This window comes from Zootermopsis nevadensis, unplaced genomic scaffold (assembly GCF_977971745.1).
Source record: "Zootermopsis nevadensis isolate Lab colony 2312 unplaced genomic scaffold, Znev_1.0 Znev_ptg000029l, whole genome shotgun sequence".
NCBI classification, from domain to species: Eukaryota; Metazoa; Arthropoda; class Insecta; order Blattodea; family Termopsidae; genus Zootermopsis; species Zootermopsis nevadensis.
Window position 1 is genome coordinate 2,016,932 of NW_028259161.1, and position 20,843 is coordinate 2,037,774.

The 20,843-nt window shown below is 43.8% G+C and overlaps 1 protein-coding gene across 14 annotated transcripts in view; it reads right to left on the reverse strand.

Annotated features, from left to right (window-relative positions):
* The window catches only part of LOC110827345 (multiple PDZ domain protein), a 162,909-nt gene that overhangs the window by 16,558 nt on the left and 125,508 nt on the right, over window positions 1-20,843 (reverse strand). For all 14 annotated transcript variants that reach the window (XR_015537646.1, XR_015537645.1, XR_015537647.1 and 11 more), the window contains 5 exons: window positions 20,585-20,675; window positions 14,401-14,597; window positions 5,906-6,000; window positions 1,796-1,865; window positions 907-963 (listed from right to left, as the gene is read on the reverse strand). Coding sequence is in view for 11 of the 14 variants with exons in the window: in XM_087358115.1 (XP_087214241.1) it covers window positions 907-963; window positions 1,796-1,865; window positions 5,906-6,000; window positions 14,401-14,597; window positions 20,585-20,675 (510 nt within the window). In the remaining 3 variants the exon portion in view is untranslated. The remainder of the gene's footprint in view (window positions 1-906; window positions 964-1,795; window positions 1,866-5,905; window positions 6,001-14,400; window positions 14,598-20,584; window positions 20,676-20,843) is intronic.

Here is a 20,843-nt window from a genome sequence, read left to right on the forward strand (position 1 = left end):
GGTGACATGGCAAAAAAAAAAGCCTTTTATTTACTTCTTCAAAGTACCGCCACTACCGCACAACAAATTCATAATTCATATCACTTTATTACACTACTATACCTTTAAAAACTGATTACTGGTATCATCATTATGATGTACCTATTTTGAATCATCATCAGATTCATACACAAATTTAAATGCATGTAAGTCAATGCACGCAAAGAAAAAATATAGTAACACTGCCAATCCCAAAAAACAGTAAAACCAATAAAATACTTGACATAAACACTTTTTAAACTCAGTTGTATTATAATATTCATGTCAAATTATTATGTAGTTTCTGCTGTTTGGTATGGAGTTACTATCTTATGCGACCTGTGGTTATGATGTATTACCTGTCACAAAAATCATAATATATATATACACATAAAGCAAACTAGGCACAAAATGTGTTTCAATTTCTGTAGGTTTGTTCAAAACGTTTTTTCTGTGGTAAGTATGCAGCAAAATACGTATGCCTGAAACACATCCAGAAATGCATATAGATCTTCATGCAGTAAACACATTATGGAATCTGGAAAACATTTATTTCCTATAATGACTGACTGACTCTGTGGAAAATCAATTTAAATGTTCAAAGCCATAATCACAGTGAGAGAGCTCAGTCAAACTTACATTCTCATAACCTATTACTCTAAGATCAATTTTAATTTTCAACAAGATTCCCCAAAACGTTCTGTATGCATTTCTTGTTTCCCTCAACTGAGCAGTTCCTAATGTTACCTTGTCTTGAATATCTGCCTAAAAGTATACAATGCACTCCTTCCTAGCAAACTGGCCCTGGAATTGTGTCAGGCTGGCCTTATCTTGCACACTTCCGTCCCAACAACACAGTATCCTGTGTTCAGGGTGGCAGTATCTTACCTTCTTGATAGTGATAGTGCGTAGACCTTTGAAGCTGCTGTACCGTTCCTCAGGTGCCTGCAACAACAGTCATTCTCACCAGTAAACCCACTTTATCCTCTTTCATTAGATATTGAAGGTAATTCCCTCCATTTCAGTTGTTTCAAATATTTACTCTTCATTATTTTTAATTCTGTTATGTACCTGTACCCCTGTATCTGTACCCTATTAACACTGCCAATACAACAGACACCACCACTAACACTAATCTCTCAGAATACAATGAGGAAGCAGTAGTGGATGGTTCCAGACAAAAGTTATTGAAATACTCATACAACACTGCCCTCAGCATGTAGCGCACAAAAAGTGTACCAGTATTTCATTTCTTAATGTAATAGGTCCGGATTCAAGGCAGTATCAACACCACTAAACAATGGACCATGGCGAGACAAGTATCTATAAATTTCCTGAAAACAATGCCCAGCATTTGCAAATGTATTAACAATTCTTTTGCAAGGTTTATATATCAACAGTATGTATGCATGTCTCACTTTCTTTACATGTGCTAGATGTTCATTCCAGTTTCTTATTTCCTGTATGCATTTTTAAAGGATTTTCACACCTTGATACTCATTCCAGAATTCTAAACAGACTGGTGCTAGGACGACAACATAGTCTTGTAATAAGAATCATCCTATATAAATCTTGGCCTGAGATTTTAAATGGTTTTCCTAATTTTTCCGGAAAAATTCTGGGACAGTATCTCAGAACATGTCAATACTACCTCCTTCCACATCCTAACCTAATCACCATTCATAATTTTCAACATCAACATTATATAACTCTAAGGGCAAAACAGTGTCATTAAATAATGTAAGAACCAATCAACTACCAGTATATGGATTCTTACCTCATCATCTAGTGTAACAGGGAACTGGGTGATCGGCTTCACAGCTAGGTCGTCCAGAGCGGCATCCCGTCTGAAATAGTCAACAAAGCACTGAACAGACATACATAGAGTGATTTGGCCTAACTCTGGTAATAAAACATTAAGGTCTAACACTACCAATACCAAAACCCACCACTGGGCACACTTCTGGACAATCCACCCAATACCAAGGCCTCACAATTAACATATTTTAATGATACCCTTCCATCTCTTTCTTGGCCTTCCAAATGGCTGCTTTCCTAGAAGTATTCTGACGAAATTCTGTCACTTCCTTGCCTCCCTCATCACAGTCACAATGTGATAAAGATAAGCTCAATAGAGAATAGGTGTATCTTTTCCTTTAACACATTATCAGCACTGTTAAACTTAAGTAAAATCAGTTTTCTATTTTCTTTTTAGTAAAGGTGTAAACTGTGCACCTGCCTCTTATACTATACTTCCTTCACTTGTTGGTTCACCAGTATGATAACAACCTGTCAGGTAGATGAGCATGATCCAGCCACCACTTCATATCTAATGGTTATCATTCTTCACATTCAGGAGGTCGTGTCTAAACCTCAGCACAGAAACCAAGTGTTGTTTTATGAGATTCTGCAGTAGCAACTAGCAAATGCTGAGATAATGCCACATCTGCATCTGTCCCAATTCAGCATTTACAATCATCCTGCAGTAGACCTTATTCCTCACAATTTATTGGGGGCAAGGGGACAAACTACTCTGTTAAGCCCTTTAGGAAATAAGGCCAAAGTGATGGAACCCCAGACTTCGAACACATTGCTAGAAATACCGCTGGTGGTGTCCCAATGTCGAACAGTATAAATTTGGTGACCTCACTGCTTTAATTTATGACGTCTTATCAATTGCATAAGCTACATGACATCGGCTGGCGGGGTGATTACAAACGATGGAATGAAACAAATGAGGCCTATTTTACGTCTGTTCCTTGTATTTATTCACGGCAATGGCGGATATCACGAAAACTCGCAGTCAGGGATTCGAACACGAGGGCCTCCAGCATACGAAGCTGGTCTACCAACCAACGAACCAGATGTTCGGCGCGCACTGCTACCAACATTCATGTTTTGATAATAGCCACAGCACTGTCTGGTCGCAGTTACATGTGACGGCACACACAACACGAAGCATAAAAAATTCGTTACACACAAAATCAATATACCTCACCACCTGCTTTATTCGTGGTGTTCCTCAGACCTGCCAGGCAACCGAACAAAGCAGACCCCGTCACACCTACTAAATAACCAACGTACTTACTGGTTGCGACGCGAGGTGCCAGCACCAGCTGGGTAACCTCAACACCATACCGAATCAATATTAGGCTGGCCTTCGTATCATTTCCATAGCAACTCCTCATCCGTCACAGGTTTTTTATTTATAAGAAAATATGACGTTCGCAGGGGTGAGCCAATACGCATTACGGGAAGCTAAAACAAATACTGAGCGCTGGCGCGGTGCATTTTAGAGCTCCGACGGGTAGACCATAAGTTCTGACACTAGCATTTGGAAATTTCACTGTACAAATACTACACATAAAATTACAACTGAGTCAGTTTTTTATCGCACGTCCGCCATGTTGTCATTTCCCATAATCTTGAAAAGCCTAATAAATCTTGCGTATTTTGTTCCAACCCCACAAGTTCGGAATGCCGCCATATTTAGAAATATATGCTTGTCTTAAATCCAGACCACACGAACACTTGAAATGGTAAATAAGCCTTTCTGATCCCTGAACCTTATAATAATTCAATTTACAAACTTTGTCCCAGCTACAATCTTGTTACAGGCTGCAATCTGTTGCTAATACCTGTTTCACGTGTTAATACCCCCCCCCCCCCCATTTTATGTGGGCCAGCTTCAAAAGAAGGCATCACTGTTATGTGTTCCATTAGTTTAAGTTTTCACGTAACACATTTACAAGAAATTCATTCAGACAACCCGCGACACACAGACACATTTCTATGTGGTTAAAAGTAATCAAATCTAGTCTCCAGGTTCTTTCAACGCCAACCTTAAGAACAACCAGTGGAAGACACTCAGACTCCGGTCTCTAATTCTCAATAAGAGGGCACACAGTAACGAGTGGCGAAACATCTCCAAAGAAAGCCGTGCATCATGACAACAGAACGTTGGGAGACTAAACAGAAGACGGTTCGAACAATGCTGAGTCTTCGAATGGGTCTTTATGTCCCGATTATTGTTCGTACAGAAGGACCACGAAGTCTCACATACAAGAATCATCAATTTCTGGGGGCGCGATTAGTATGCACAACAAACTGTCAATGAAGTTCATTCATAAACCTCTGCTCACTGTATCATACATGGAAGGTTGCACTGCTGTCCTGTGTTCTCGCTGACCGGATTGTTTCTCACATTCTTATCGATCAAAAGTCCACACGGTTCCTGGCCCACGCAAACACTGGTAGGGTGAGTACAGACAGAAGGAAAAGGAAATGAAAAATAATGGCACAGTAGAAAATAGGGACAAAAGCAAAAATAAAGGGAGAAGCCAAAAACGAGAAAGAAGCATCTATCATCACGGGAGTCATTGAGATGCCAACTTTTGCAACAACAAAATGCGCAGGTTCCTTCCTGAAACATTATATAAGTAAATCTCCTTGCTTGATATCGAACCCATGACCAGTCCTGATCAACGTGAGAGTTGCCCGAATTTCACGTGAGTGCCAGACACTATTTTTTGTGTCCTGAGGTCGAACACAATGAATGCTCTTTCAAGGCGTCTTCTGTGGGAGCGCCTCATCGGTAAGGACACCCGCCACTCAAGGGAGTCGGAGAAGTTGCCGCTTCGCAAGGCAACTCCGTTAGTGCTCGAGACGAACAACGTAACTCTTCGAAAGGAATTGAACTACCCAATCAACCCACAAGCTGAGAGATGATAAATTATGGGACTAACTTGTCATAACTAATTTCCCGAAAACACTCAATATGGCAAAGCTACGAGTAATTTTACAATTTACTAATTAATTTCTGTGAATAATTTCCATTAGGCTGAAAGTAAAAAATAAGAATTGAAAATCACAAAAAATTAAATTATACGACAAAATAGCAATGAATTAAACACCCAACGATGCAACAGTTGATAAAATTGCTTGTAATTACGAACCACGAGGAAGAAGAGACAGTCCTACAGAATATATGAAGATAGGCTGAATGAACTACGGCCTGATCCATATTTTAAATACAAATAAAATATGATGCCAGGAAATCTTGACTGCAGCGCAGAGGAAATTGCCAGCAACGATACGTACAATGAAAGATTTTGTATGGTATTTCCTCGATTTCACTGAACTTAAAGGACAAGACTAGAACACAGCGCCAACAGGATGATGTGGCGGCATTGACAGAGACTGAAGGGATTCTAACACAGGGCTCCAACACTGACCTAGAATGTTCCCTTTGTCCACCCCTACAATCCAACCCCTATCACGTGCCCTCATAACAAATTTCGGTGACATTGCAATCAACGTCCAATTAACAACAAATTGCCTGAGCCACCATCGGATATCATTACGGCAGTGGCGGATGTTGCGATGCTTGACCGGCTATGTGGAAAGCCTCACGCCTGCCACGTTCGGTCATCCTTCTGCAGGAATATGTACCAACCGTGGGCATCTTCTACTTTAAGGAAATCTCTTCACTCTAGAGGCTGTTTTAAAAATCAGCTAGCAGCCTAACCTATATATTTTACCACACATTGATATGAAGGCAGATTCTCTGACCACAAAATCTTAGCAGGATTTGAGTTTTTCATGGCAGCAAAACAGCCATCTTCACACAAAATATTTCTTTGCTATGTAGGACAGAACTTTTTTGTTCAAGTAACTGTATACAATTTACGGAATGAGGCCAGGAAGTGGAATTTCAAACTTCCCAGACTAAAGTCAACACAGGTCAAAGCCATCTCTGACAATGCAATTTGATGCTTCTAAAGGAGTGTCAGAGCAGATCTGCAATTCAGTATGAGAAATTCATTAATGCCAGTCTGTAAAGAAACATCAGGGTTAGTACTGATGAGCTGTGCTTGTGTCCGCTTACCTTAACACAATCACTTTGAAAATAGGCCCTGGCAGTCCCTTGATGATGGCCGAGGCATTGAGATGACACCGTCCCTGCAGTACAACGCCATTCACCTACAACAGGAGGAATACTGGTTATTCTCTGCAGAATTAAAAAAGTAAGTACATAGCAAAATCAAATGATAATGAACTGCACTACTTTTATGGCAAATCGATTTGAAAACTTGACTGAAAGAGGCTACGGAAAATACCAAGCATGAGACGAGACGATAACATTAAGATGAGTATGAAAAAATATGCTGAAATGTTGTGAGCTGCCTCAGAACTGAGAATAACTGCAGGATTTTGTGTGACACTAATGATTCCAAGAAATATACCAAACTGGAGAGCACAAACATAATGTGACTGGCGCACTTTCGGGTGTACCAGGTTCGAGTCCCGGTCGGGTAGCACCTAATTTGAGTGAAAGTTGTGTTGTTTTCTCAGTCCCTTCAGGCAAATGCTGTGTCACCACCAGGAAACAGTGCATGACCGTTTCATACCACATACCTCCAGATTCATCGACATCTGCAGATGATACTGCACCATTAAAGAACAAAATAATCACCCAAAGTAATTTTTAAGCTTATCATAAAGTTGTTGCTGCTGGAGATAAAACTGTGAGCAATCGACAGATGTGATCGGTTTCGCGCTCCGGCCGCTTTAATCCAACAGAAATGAGCCCTTGGTACCAAACGAATGGAAACGCGTTTGTGTGGGCCCCAAAGGCGGCTTGGACGGGCAGAAGAAGCGGAAGTTTCTGGCAGGATTTAAACCTTGCCCGGCCGTGCGGCCAGGAGCCCACTTTAGCGATTGAACCATTCTGGACGCGTCAAACCTTCGGCTTCCTCAATAGGAAATGTTATGAACTGCACGCATCTGGCTGATCTCTCCACTACCTGAAAGTTGAGCAAGTAGAATTCGCAAGTTCGCATCGCTGCCATGTTTGCACTTATTTCACTAACGATCGAGCATTTCGTCTTGTTGACGGAAAAAGATGAAGTGGAGCACTGCATAGGGGAGATTGCAGGAACTTCGCGAAACACAGTAATGATGCTAATAAATCCACAGTACGGTGCTCCACAAAACTCTCGCAACATTCAATCTGTTACGTCATTCCGATCCTTAAAGCAATTGGAAAATGGCCATAACTTAGCAGCAACCCACGTGACGGGTGGCGTGCTGCTGGAAAGCTAGCTGCAGTGGCGGGCAACGCTGTTTCGAGGGACGCAAGTAACAGTGCTTTTTGGAAGTTCATGTAATAAGCACGCAAGGAGCAGTTTAAATGAGAGCACAAAACAGACGGTTTTGTACTGATTCAATACTTTGTCTGAATCGATATGGTTGTTTATGGGGCTCTGTGTTGTCTTGTGGCCTTGAAAACCTGAACCACACAGGAGAGAAATACTAGAATCTGGATACAGCACATATGGAGAGGGCTGGGTCACACATCAGTCGAAATTACGAAAAAAGGAACTGCAGAAAATCACACTGCGACGTTTATAATTTGTATTCTTCGCTCGCTGCTCTCTTCATACAGGCCCATCAGTCTTCTTGAGACTGTTGGAAAGTCATTCGAAAAGATCCTACTCACTAGGATCCTACGGGAGGTAACGAGCGTGACGAGCAGATTGGGTTTCGTCGCAGACATAGCACGACGCAGCAGCTGGCCCGCCTTGCTGAAAGAACCAACAGAAACTTTGACGAGAAGCCGCCAAAGCCTTCGACACAGTGTGGGCCATCTTTAAAAGCTCAGCATCCTGAACTTCCCGTCTTACCATTTCATCATACCTTGACTCCCGAACGTTCCAAACGTCCTTCCACAAGTCGTGGCATGCGGTCTGAAGTAGCAAAGGGTGGGTCAGTCTCCTCTGTGCTGTTCAGTCTGTAAATGAGCGACATACCTACACCCTCCCACCACGCAGACCTAGCGCAGTACGCCGATGACACACAGCTCTAGTAGCCACGTATCGTAGTCCATCGTTTCTCATCGGTTATCTGGAGGCCTATATCGGCAGAGTGGAGCACTGGCAACGGGATTGTTGTCTATGTCTCAAAGAGCACCGCTCTGCCCTTCGCCAAGGCCGCGAGACTGCACTGCATACAGTTTCTCGGACAGCCGATACAGTGGGTCCAAACAGCAGTTTTGGGGTGATACTCGACACCAGGCTTACCTGGTAGGCGCACGTCAACCAGGTGGGAAAGAAGCAGTTTGGTCCCTCCTTAACAGGAAAAGCGGTCTGTCCGTACGAAAGCACGTGCTGCTCTGCAAGAAGCCGCAAATGTTACAATCCAAGTTTCTTCGCATTCGACTAGCGCGCCTTTGTACCTTAGTAGCAGGCAATACACGAGGATTTCCATTCTTCGCGCACCACATCAGAGCGTTGACTGAGAGTTTCGACTCAGAGTTAGATGAAGTGGGGAACTCCTTAGTTCGGCAACTTGGAAGACACTTTCGCCAACCACAGGCTGAGGTCGCTCACGGGCAACCGAGGCTGCCCTGAAAAGACGGCCAAGTGGGCGCTAAGAGTGGCTACGCCGACTAAAGTTTTCAGTGTTTTTCCTCAGTTGTAAGGCAAATGCCAGGGTATAATTCAAAAGGGACACAGCCCGCCCTCCCCAAACATGAAGGCCTTCGGCTGAAGTTATCCCCCCACCCAGCAAAGTTGAGGAGAACATCAGCGAAAGAGATCCCGACACTTCCGAGTTCAAATCTCAGACAGCCATCCAACCAAAATCCTTGTCACAAAGGACAAATTACTTGATGGGATAATCTCCCACCAGTAGCAACAGCGGCTTGTTTGAACAGTCAAAGCCTTCCGCCACGACAAAATTCCCGTTGGCGTAAGCACGTTTAGTTTTAAGGCACTGTTTACCATTTCCAGCACTGCGTTTCGTAAGCAGGAATGGTGAAATCTCGCAAGGGACGATGTCTTGGGCTTGCGCAGGACTCCGCCCTTAGTTGGTTTTTTCGTTGGCTGGCTGGTTTCGAGCAGCTTACTCATCATCCTGATGATGGAAGCAGCAGGGGCTTCTGAATCGATGGTAAACGTCTACCAGATACACGACGCTACAACCCAGACGACAGCCATCTTAGGACTCTGCCGTGAAAACCTTAAATCCTACAGAAACGTTTGGTCGGAAAACTCAGAGGGAAGTGATTACACAAGAAAACTTTACGGGCAAATAATATTAAAATGGACGTACAGATAAATAAAGTGCGAAGTTGTGGGCCCAAGGCAGGTTCCAATGACGGCCTTCTGTGCACACAATGACGAAAGTTCGAGTTACATCACAGCAGGGAATTTCTTGACAAGATGATCAGCTGCTCAGCCACAGATGACACAGTGCTAAAAGGGCAATCTTACGTCTGATAAAGCATTTGAGCAATTAAACTTCGTACGGATTTCAGTTTATATAAACATTATCAGAATCGCAGAAAGGCCAATTAGTGCAGGTTAAAATTAAAATGACCTTAGAAACTGGAAGCCGAGAAGCAAGTTAGGAGGAACGTGGCGAAAAGCTTTCCTCTCACAAATAAACATAGAAAATGGAACCCCGATGAAAAAAGACGCTATTCGGCGACTGCTAACTGGCGAGGAGAGGGGTGAGAAGAAGGGGCTGCGGAACTGACTGATTCAAGGGGGGAGATGAGTACGTCATTTTATTACATTTTATAGTAGGAATTTTTAAAGACACTATAAATTCTCCTTAAGACGGAAATATTGAAAATGTTAATGGCCAGATGCCGTCAAGCGCCATCATGTTGGCCCGCTTGTACTCTACGTAATTTTAGATTGGTGAGGTAATACTGACAGCAGAACAGCAGAATTCATAGGTAGCATGTTTCTAGTACCCCACAGCCAACATTCGTTAGCCACTAACCCCCATTCCCGGCCTTGGGCTCCGTCGCCTAAGAGAATGGTAAGAAAAGAGCCCGACACTGCAGTGGCGTGTCAGTTATTTAACGATGATCTATCAAATTAATTGGTAGGGATAAATGAGGTAGAGGATCAATTGTATGGGATCTCAAACTATTTTATGACATTATTCCGGTGTCTGGCAGGAAAGACTGCGAAAAACCACGACGGACTCCGGTTGGCTGGTGTTTCTACCGATAAAGTTGTTGTCCCACGTACTCCCACCCACGACGCCCTATCGATCGCGCTGCCGTCGCCGCTTCTACTGCCCTCTGATGGGAGACTTGGCTAGCCTGCCTGATTTTACTCTGTCCCTCCAACCCTTGACCTGCAGTCACCTTGCAGTATTCGGCTGCTGGTAGATCTACCTCTGAATTCCAATGGACAATGGAGTAAAGTACACGGATTTTGAAAATGCACCCCTCATCGGCCTTACACTCAGTTACTGGAAACACAAAGCCAGTCAACAGCGCAGATATTACTATGTATAAAGGCACAGAATATCAAATACGCGCCATGTCGAAACGTGTTCGAACGTCGCATACCATAATCGTCCGTAAAGGAGTACGATACTGACCAAGAAGAACTTCGCCTTGCCGCATTCGGTGTAGGTCACACTCCAAGCACAATTCCACAGATATCCGTTCCGTAATCCTCGTGCCAAAGCAAGCGAGTGGAGGGACACAACCTCCCGATAACACACTCATTTTCTACGCCTTGTGATGCGCGTTTTGACCAATACGACAGGGCATCCATACACTTTGCATCAAACTTTGGTTTGATTTTTTTAAAAGTACTTGACGAGATTTCTTATAACAAAGGTAACGTTATTGTACCTAATTAAGCACCACGGCATACAGACGGATGGAGTGGAGACGAAATCCACACATTCTTAACCTCGGCACTACATAAAAGTGAGTGTCCAGCTTAACGCCCCGCTAGCTTTACCCCGGTACTCACTAGACTGGAGATTGGCCTGCAAACAGAAAAACATCTGGCCCATCGCGAATCAAACCCCTGTCGTCCTGACAGTACCCTAGACACTAGGCCCTTTTCTGACTGAGATATTTCGGTTATCTAGGTCAAATTAAAATTTTGGTTTGGGTCTTCAATAAGGCAGAAACCTCAGCTGGAATGCAAAACCGAAAGGCAAACTGATCAGTGTCTTGCAACAAAGGCGACCAACCAACAACCACCTGTACAGCGCTGGAACGTACGACGGGGGCCAGTTAAGAAATCTTTCACGTCAGAGTGTCTGGGTCAAACCACGGCCGGTCTCGTACTTTCACTTCCGACCCAGCGCACCATCAAAACGCCATTTCTGACCCGACTCCATACAACTATTACACTTGCACAGGCTACCGCAAATAAAACAACGATCACGTAATAGGATTTGCAGAAGGGCCTTGAAAGTGCGCAGTACCCATTGGTGATTTATCGAGACGTAAGCGGCCAGTGCAGCTGGAATCGTACTTCTCATTCACGAACTGGACCTCATCATCCCGTGTCCTCCCACCACGCAGCTAGCATGTTCCAGCCACGAGATCACACAGACGTGGGAGGGGTGTACACAAAGACCAGGGCTGCACAGTTTAACAACCACGATAAGTAACGTGCCTACGAAACATCGCAATAAAGCTCCTTTTTAACAAGACAAAATGTTGAGAGCAGATGTTCGACATTTTAGGGCGACCGAACGTCCCGAGCGCCGTTCAGTTTAAGACGACGCACCTCAGGCTTCCCTGTTGGCTGCTTCACACCTGCACTGCGCAATGTTTGCTTTGTTCATATCGGAGGCGGCGAGGTCGCAGAGAACAAAAACAACGACATGCAAACGTGTGCGAAGGTTTACGCAAGGCGTGTCTGTTTGTTGTTTTGGAAACACACTGCCTTCTAAACCGACCTGAAACGAGCCACATGGCAAGACGACAGCGGGAGGTTGGACACCGCTTACGATAGCGCACACCAACGGCCTGTGTTATTATGCAGTTACTGGTTTATGGGAGTTCATGCAAATATTCCACATCAGTCTCTCGGGCGAATACATAGCGAAATACGGGGGAAAAACCATGTACGTACACACACATATTCATGCCCTAAGCAATGCGAGCTTTAAACTAAATAAAGGGAAATTAAGTTCATACACGGGAAGTTTCTTAAAACACAAGTGCTACCTGCTGCGGTGCAAAAGGCAGCTGGAGACGTACATACTCAGCTTAAAACGGTACGTTACACCCGCAATGTAAATTTTGTCGACCGCTGTCCATCTTCATTCAGACAGCATCGTTTAATTACCACCTTACTTCGGGGCGTTGGTGAAATTTTGCCTGTATGCTAAATTTTTTTTAGCATATTTATATCCATGGCACTTACAGTTCAGATTAAGGTAAGACTTAAAACGAACTTAATATAGAAAGTCTTTGACAGATTTACATTGTACTTCTTACACTTGGATGCCGCACGGAATGAAAGGATTTAAATCATTCCTGGGCCCCCTTACACGCACGCAGACGCACCACCTGCAATATTTTTATTTATTTCCTCCATTTCAAAATATCAAGCAAAAATAATGATTAGGCCAAAACATGGAGACGGGGATTTTCATTTCTGGTCGAGCTGCAAGGGGAAACCAAGGCATTCGTCTTTTATCACCTGGCGAGAAGTGGGAAAGCTGCGGGTGTCCGCGTAAACCTCGTTTTATTTTAATACGGAGTTGCGAACCCTGTGCATCCAGGCCCAAAAAGAGCTGCGGTGCCAGTGTTCTTGGCAAGAATTTTTCACCAGTGCGTGCTAACTGATCCACCGCAATCTCCGTATGAAGCCAAAACGCGAACAACAAACACATCCTGCAAGCTAGACGTCGAGCATAATTTGAAAGACCTAGACCCACTCATCAGGCAAGTGTTTGTGGTGACAGTGAACATTCCGGTTACGCAAAGAAAGTATTTTATTCGTCTACCGAAAGACCAATGTTCTGAGGCATCTGCAAACACGTCACATAAAACACGCGAGTGGCGAACAGCTTATCGCAAAGCTGACTGCTGACACAAATTACAGTGCACCTTGATTATCTGCTGTTCTGCAGTCGTTTCGTTTATACACACGAAGCCGAGTGATTTGTCTCGATCCGTCTGATAAGCTGGCCACAGGATGTGCCGACTGTTTCATGTCGGTTGCACATTTTTATGTAGGGCACACAGAGGCATTTCAATGCCCGTCCTCACTGCTGTGGCGTTCTTCTGGGTCCTAACTTTTTCTTCTACGTGTGTGCTTTAAATTCCATGTTATCTTCAGCCACCGGCCTTCGCCCGTTTTATTATCTGCCTCCTCAACTGCACTATCGACCTTACGTCCAGTCTACCGCGCACATTCAGCTGTTCTGTCTCTCTCACCGCGTGCCCTTGTCTCACCAACACCGGTTTTAGCATCTGACTTCCTAAATACCTCCACTGGCCGATTTGTTCTACTGCGTTACTGATCCGTTTTATTGATGATGGATGCGTTTTATTCTGCTCTGCACCGGGCAAATGTCTCAAGTGCTACTACATAAGAACAGTTAAAGTCAAACTGAATATGTATTGATTTGCGCCCTTCTTACCAAGCACCAAAGCTGTAACCCCTTTGATATATCCAAAAATTTCTGAAATTTAAAGACGATGTCAGTAGCTCAATTACGAAAAATTTCCAAAATCGACAAAATTAAAACAAACTTGAAAATTCAAAGATTTTGAAAAATTATGAAAATTTTCAAAATTGGACGAAAATCTCATAAAATTTTCTAAATTTTTCAAAATTCAAAACACAAAGCCTTCACACGAGCCACGTAGGCAAGCGTTGGGTGCGGTTACTTATGAAAGCAATAGATTTTCGTTGGAAACTTTTTAGTCGGACATCTTACAACTTCATTATCGCTAATTTCACACACACACACAATATATATATATATATATATATATATATATATATTATCAGAATCTGAATATGACTGTCGGAATGTTCCGTCACTTTTCTCCGATCCAGAGTTGTATAAAATGTCATTCACTTCATCAACAGTCGGACTTGAAGCACGAAATGCCTTCTCCTTACCGCGTGAACTTGTAATTGGTTCAATCGCCATTATATAGGAACTACAAGGACTTCGCTTTATATATGCAAATAAAAGTTGTGACCGTATAACCTAAATAACTGATCTCGTAAGACGTTCCTATTACTCCCAATACACTCCAGAAGCATACAAATTTCTTTGAAAGTTCTCTCGCGTCTGTACTATCGTCGACCTGTAATGACAAAACACTGAAACGCGTATACGTGATAGTAGGCTAGCGCAACCATAGTCCCGAAGGGATTAATTAATTCATCTTCCGCATGGAAGGTGAAGGATGCTCTTAATTAGTCTCCACGGCGCTAAGTAACAAGAAAAGGCGAACGTAAAATTGTCCTGCCCTCGTAATTAAGCACCCCGCCATGAAGACGTACGGACGTAAGGGGTCTGAAGTTAATCTCCCTTGGCACCAGACACAGCTGAACTGAAGTACAACAGAATTTGGGATGTTACCTCGAGGATCTCGTCGCCGACCTGGATGCCGCCCGAACGGGACGCCGCGCCGTTCGGATTGAGGCCGCACACGAACACGGCCATACGGCTGCGGTCCTTGTGCCCCGCGAGACTCAGTCCCAGGCCCTGTCGGCCCCGTTCCAGCTGCACAGCCAGCACCGAGTGGCCCTGGGACCCATACTTCTTCTTCACCTTATCTGCAACAGCATGCCAACCCCAGATCGTAATTCGCACCGACAATGCACAAACTTGTGGGATGGAAAACACCACCAGTACCTGTGAATGTGTGGACGTTCCTCGCGTTTCGCATGAAAAATAACGAACGCAGAAACCTGAGCTTCAATGCCGTCGACTGGAAACAATCCTGAGCCAGTTCCATCCACCTCCAACCCTTACAACCTCTATCTCTACTATCCATCTCCTTCTTTGCTTTCTAAGTGTCCGTTTTCCAGCAGTTTTCTCCACAAACGTTCTCTACGTATTCCTTGTCTCTACCACACAAGTTATACGTCCGGCCCACAATAAATTTCCCCCAAGTTCACTGCCGTGTGAGTAAATTACTGGCGATCTGCGTCTTATGCTATACTGGCACGACGGCAAGCCTTATTCTCCGTCCGCCTTTATCGCCACATGCCAGAGTGTTACGCGTTCACAGGTGCAAGTTGCACGCCAGCACAGGCACACATGTTCCTCCGCAAACACCGGGCGACCTTGCGCCCGCAGCAACTGTTTGTCACGACAGTTCGGCGGAGCTGACGAAATTAAATTTTGCGCCTCGTTCCTGCATTTCTAGATAAAGTTCCTAGGGTCCGTCAGAGATTAGTAATGGAGATTTTCTGAAATCGTGGTTACGATGGGACAGACATGTAACTCGGATGGACTAATTTGTTCTTGAGTTATTTAATGAGACTTCTTAATTGCACACGGCGAGAGTTACGAAGATTGTGAACGATGAATCCCACAGGAAATGGAAGAAAACGGAGGTGGCACATTTTAACTAACCGAATGGCGGCGCGAGACTCAAACAAGAGCCGTCCGGAAACAAAGAATACATACACAATTTTCGTGTGAAACAATGAAAAACGGCCCCTTCGTAAAGCGAGAAAATTCGATTTTGTGGGGGTGGATGGAAGTCTCTGGATCGTGTCCGGTGGAGAAAATTAGTAATAGCGACGTTGAAATTTCGTATTACATTACACGGAGCGCACAAACAGATTCGTATATGCAATAAAGAAAACGAATGGGCTGTGCAAAATGTTGATGTTCCCGACAGCTTCAGGACCGCATGTGAAAAATACGACCCACGCGCGTAAACATTTTACGAGAAGGGTTCTCAGACACTCTAAGTTATTTCAGATTCAAACAAAACTAGCAGCTGATGATGATGATGATGTGTTGGGTCTTGGCGCCGTGTCGACTGATCGGTAGATCGTCACCGCCGTGAGAACCTAAAATATCAAAAAGTAGCAGAACTCCGAGAAGTGGGATCACCAGTTGGAAAACCCAGGTGTAAATTGGAGGCGCGGGAGTACACTTTTGGGCACACATCACTTTATAAAACTGGAATAACGTGTACAATCTGAGCAGAACCCAGACTAAATTCGAGAAATGCTTCGTACCATTCAGTGCAGAATCTCTTGCCTTCCTGTCTGCTGTCTAAAAACGTGAAGAGTGAAATAAGCTGAACTATAGTTTTGCCTGTTGTTTTGTATGAATGCGAAACCTGGTCTTTCATCCCAAGGTAAGTTGCCAACCTCGAGTGTTTGAGAACGACGTGCCAAGCAAAATGTCTGGACCTAAGGAAAGAGGAACTGACAGGAGGATGGATATAATTACACAATTGGGCGCTTCATATTACGTAATTCTAACCAACTATTATCATCTTCACCACATTCAGGACGATGAAAAGGGATGAGAAATACATGCAAAATTTTGGCCGAAAAAATGAAGGGATAAATACCACTTGGGGATCCTAGGCGTGGACGAGAGAATATTATTAAAACGGACATCAAAGAAACAGTGTGTGTGTGGATGTGAAGTGGGTGCATCTGGTTCAGGACAGGGTCCAGTGACGGGCTCTTGCAAATACCGTACTGTAATGAACATTTTAATGTTCCATAAAAGTCGGCGAATTTATTGACCAGCCGAATTTCTCAAGTCGGACTCTGCGCCCTGGAGTTAGTGATTTACGTTGTATAAGCCCTAAATCGAATGACGAGAAAACCTCGACATCGTGAACCATAAAAGACATGGCCTTAACGCCGTAGGCGGAAAGTGCACTCTTGCTGCGTGGTACTCGAGATACGAATGCTAAATATAACGTGCTTATTTTGAAAGGCGAAATGTACATACCGGTAGCTGACTGATAAAAGGCAGTATCAATGTTGCCAATAAGTACCGCCACCTGAACAGAGAGGCCTGCCAATCGCACAACTTAAAATAAAACTATCGCACAAATGTGTGACCTACTTTCACAATGTCAAACTAAACTCGACAGATTCGCATCACTGCCATCTTGGTATGCTTCAGTAAGTGACGCACTGGTTGTTGACGTGTTCCAAAAACGAATCTCTTTAACGTTGCCTTGTCATCTCTCAGAAAGCGGCTGTGGCCGGGTGTAAAGTATTGCAGAATTTTTGTGAAAGGAGATGCAAAAACTACTAAAAACATGTGACGATGCCTAACCTTCGAGTTTTATTGTAACCCGGACGTCCCGGCACCAATCACTACACCACCGATGTCGGTAGTCATGTCAGGAACGCCGTGTTCGAGATTTCCACTGGCTGAGAAGTGTCAATGTCGTGGCGTCTCGTTCAGCGCACAAGAAAATGTTTACTGCGAAATGTCTGGGCACGATCACAATCTACGGAATTTCAAGTCCTTACTTCAGCAGATACGGAAGGCGCATTCTTCCAAGAGCGTCCTTTGCGGTTTTATCCGTCTCGCCGCCTCACACCTGCCTCTTGCAATGCTAATTACAATGCAGAGAGAGTCAGAGGCAACGTTTACTTGTATTACGTCAAATATAAACTGCAACATTTATCTTATTGTAAGTAAAGCCGTCCCGCTACACGCCATGTAGGCGCTTGAGGGGGAGAGGCGGTATTGCTCCTACTCATTCTTGACCTCGGCACTAGACGGGGGGGTGAGTGATGAGCATCACGTCCCAGCCATGCTTTACCCCCGGGAAAGGACCCCGGTACCCATAGGAGGCTGGGTGGGCCCCAGAGCCAATCTGAACGCAGAGGCTAGAGGGAAAATCCTCTGCCAACGTCGGGGATCGAACCTCAGTCGCACAGCCCGTAGCTAGGCACTATACTAACTGAGCTATCCAGGCTCCCTATTGTTAACATTACGTAACGATTTTATGAGTGACCAGGTATGTTGAGAACAAATCATCAATTCCGATTTAATCTTCGTGTAAAAATAGCGTTTGTGTTCAACCGATGCGAAATGAAATGAAACTCGACAGTCAACCTGTAGTGTAAATGTAATCAAAATGTAAGCGGTTTCGAAGATGAAACGTACAGATGGACGGACGAACACGCCGTTTGCGCACAACTTAATGTTATATATCCCGTTAACCTTCTGGATCTTACACAGAATTTCTACAAATTTCTACCACATCTGGCTGCTGCCATGTTTGGAACTGTTACTTATATCTGATTCTCGGATAAGACATATAGCCCGAAAGTTTCACATCGCTTATACCAAAGTCTGCCACTGGACACGACCCTGGGAAACTTCCATCCAGTTCCCATCCTCACAACTCCTGTTCTTAAAACTTAACGTTATCCCACAACTACTTCTCGGACTTCCAAGTGGCCGCTTTCCAAGAGACATCATCCACAAAAATTCGATAAGCATTGTGCCCCGATCTAAGCTACATGTTCAGCCCATGGTAACCTGCTTGTGTAAATCACAAAGTTCCCGCCTTATGGGACATCCTTAGGAATAATATACAATTTACTTCAAAACGCTTGTAACCGGTGTTCCTTCTTATAAAAATATAGCAATACAAAACGATTTCTTGGATTGGCAATCTCATTATAATTTCGTAAGTTAAAGGCAGAGAGCCGGTTCAAAACTTACAGACATGTCACTGCCCTTACTCGCAAGATCACGTTTTTTATTTACATTTTACTCAACGAAGTAATATTTTAAACACTACCAACTGTATGAATAAAAGATGAGCATTGCGGTAGCTCCGTACTGAGGTGGCCACCTTAGAGTGGAGTGGTAACTGTGTGTACCACGTGGTTTAACGATAAAGAATTTGGCATTTCACGCACACGTGTTTCGTCTGGTTTTCAAAACAAATAGCCGCTGTTTCTCTCAACAGTAAAAACTGACTTGAGTAAGAAAGTGGGGGCAGTAACCGAAGTTTTAATAATATCCATTAACACTTGTCGGGCATGCCGGTCTGAGCTTGATCCTATCAACAAGCAGTGAAGGCAGTACTGGAATGCTGGAAACATTAGCGACAGGTAACATGAAGAAATTATCCGCAAAGGTTAAATAAAAATAACCCCAGAGATGACGAGCAAGTTGAATTACTCTGCAGTCTACTTGAGAAATGACAGTAGACAGGCAGACCTGCTGGCGTGCCAACCCGATCGAGGTGCAATATTTAACTTCCTGACATTAGAAAGCCTCGATTCCTAAACTCTGCCATCACATTTTGTGTCCCTAAAAACGGCGCAGCGGTGAAAAATAAGTTATTTATCTCATAATGCGGTTTTTCACAAAGTTTCGGACGGGACGTGAAGAAGGCAGTGGCACGCGTTATTCTGTCACGGCAAGACAACACCGAGCTAGTCTACACGAGAGACAGCCGACACAGCACAGGCCGTACCGGAGCAGTATCGTGCCCGTCACGACAACACAGCACACTGACCACTCACACACATTTACCGAGCTCATATTCGCTCTCAGCATCCTCTGCTATCGTCTCCATTGTCCACGTCGCATGGCCAACCAGCTGCACTACGTAGCTGCCAAACTCACACTGAGCAAGCGAGCGTAGCGCCTGGGATATTTCCCAGCATGCAAAGCAAAGCGTCGGCACAGCAGCTACCTACTCTCTCTTTTTATTTTTCGTTTCATTGCGATCTTAGGTCAGTGGGACGCCGTGCTCAGGCGGCAACTTCTTCGACACAGCTGCTGAACGTATAGTCTATCTGCAAGGCGCTCCAAGCAATGCACACGCGACAGTCCATTGGATACATCCACTATAAACTGGGCCACGATTATTTTTGAGATGCTTAAACTTGAACGTTTGAGAGAGAAGTAAAAAACGGAAGTGAGATAGTCTATGATATACGGAAGAAGTTGACACATTTCGTGCACTTGTCATTTTCGAAATTCCATTTCAGTTTGTTGCTGTCCCCAACTACCTCCGAGCACCACAGTCCTTGACAGTCATTCAGGTAGTCAAGAAATCCCTCACATTCTACGTAATTCGACTGTTCATTATCGTATACACAATAGCCCATCAGTGAATCCTATCCTGACACAAATAAATCCAGTTCACACATTAAAATTGTTTCCGATTTTCTAAAAGTTGTAGATATTAATGAGATCTATATTTCATGTTGTACATCAGTTCTACATGCAATGAGCCAATTCTGAAAAAAGTGTCAAAGTTCACTTTGAGCATCACATAAAGCAGGAAGTTGTGTTGGACTGATATGTAACAGATGTTTGGTATTGGTACATAATTTCATTGCAATTAATTCAGCAATTTCAAAGATTCAGACAGGAAAACCTAGAACCTGGTCAGGAGACCTATGTAGTGCTCCATCACAAACAAGTCAAAAAGAGTTCATTGCAGGCCACTTTCTTGCATTTATCAAACTAAAGTTCTTTCAAGAGGAATGATCACAAACTTTAAAATACTGATATTTCAGTATGATACTTATTTTACACCATACCTAAAACAGTTCTCCACTTATACTTCATTATTGCAAGCTATGAATAAGAACAAATGCTAAATCCCATGCAACATCAGAAATTTCCAACTGTGGTCAACTTACAAAAGAATTTGATGACCACAGGTCTGAATATAACCACAGTGAGACAGGCAGAGAACGGCATGCAGAAGCATCACGCATCACACAGACGAAACATAGGAAGTCCACAGTTACAGTTACAGTCTGTAAAACATAAGAACTTTTGTACTCACTTGTGGTGTAGCCATATTCGTCCTCCTCTTCTGGGTCTGCTTCCGCCTCTTCCTTAGACCTCTTCACATTACCAGCACTGGCTCGGTATATCTGCAAAGATATAAGCTCTTGTAGCGCACTCTGCTTACCTGGGACAGTTTCCTGATATCAACAACTACACATTTTCAGAACCTCCTAGTGATACTACTATGAAGAATATCCTACTTCGCTAGATAACAGAAGCACATTTAACTGATTGTAATTAAATCTTCTCCCATG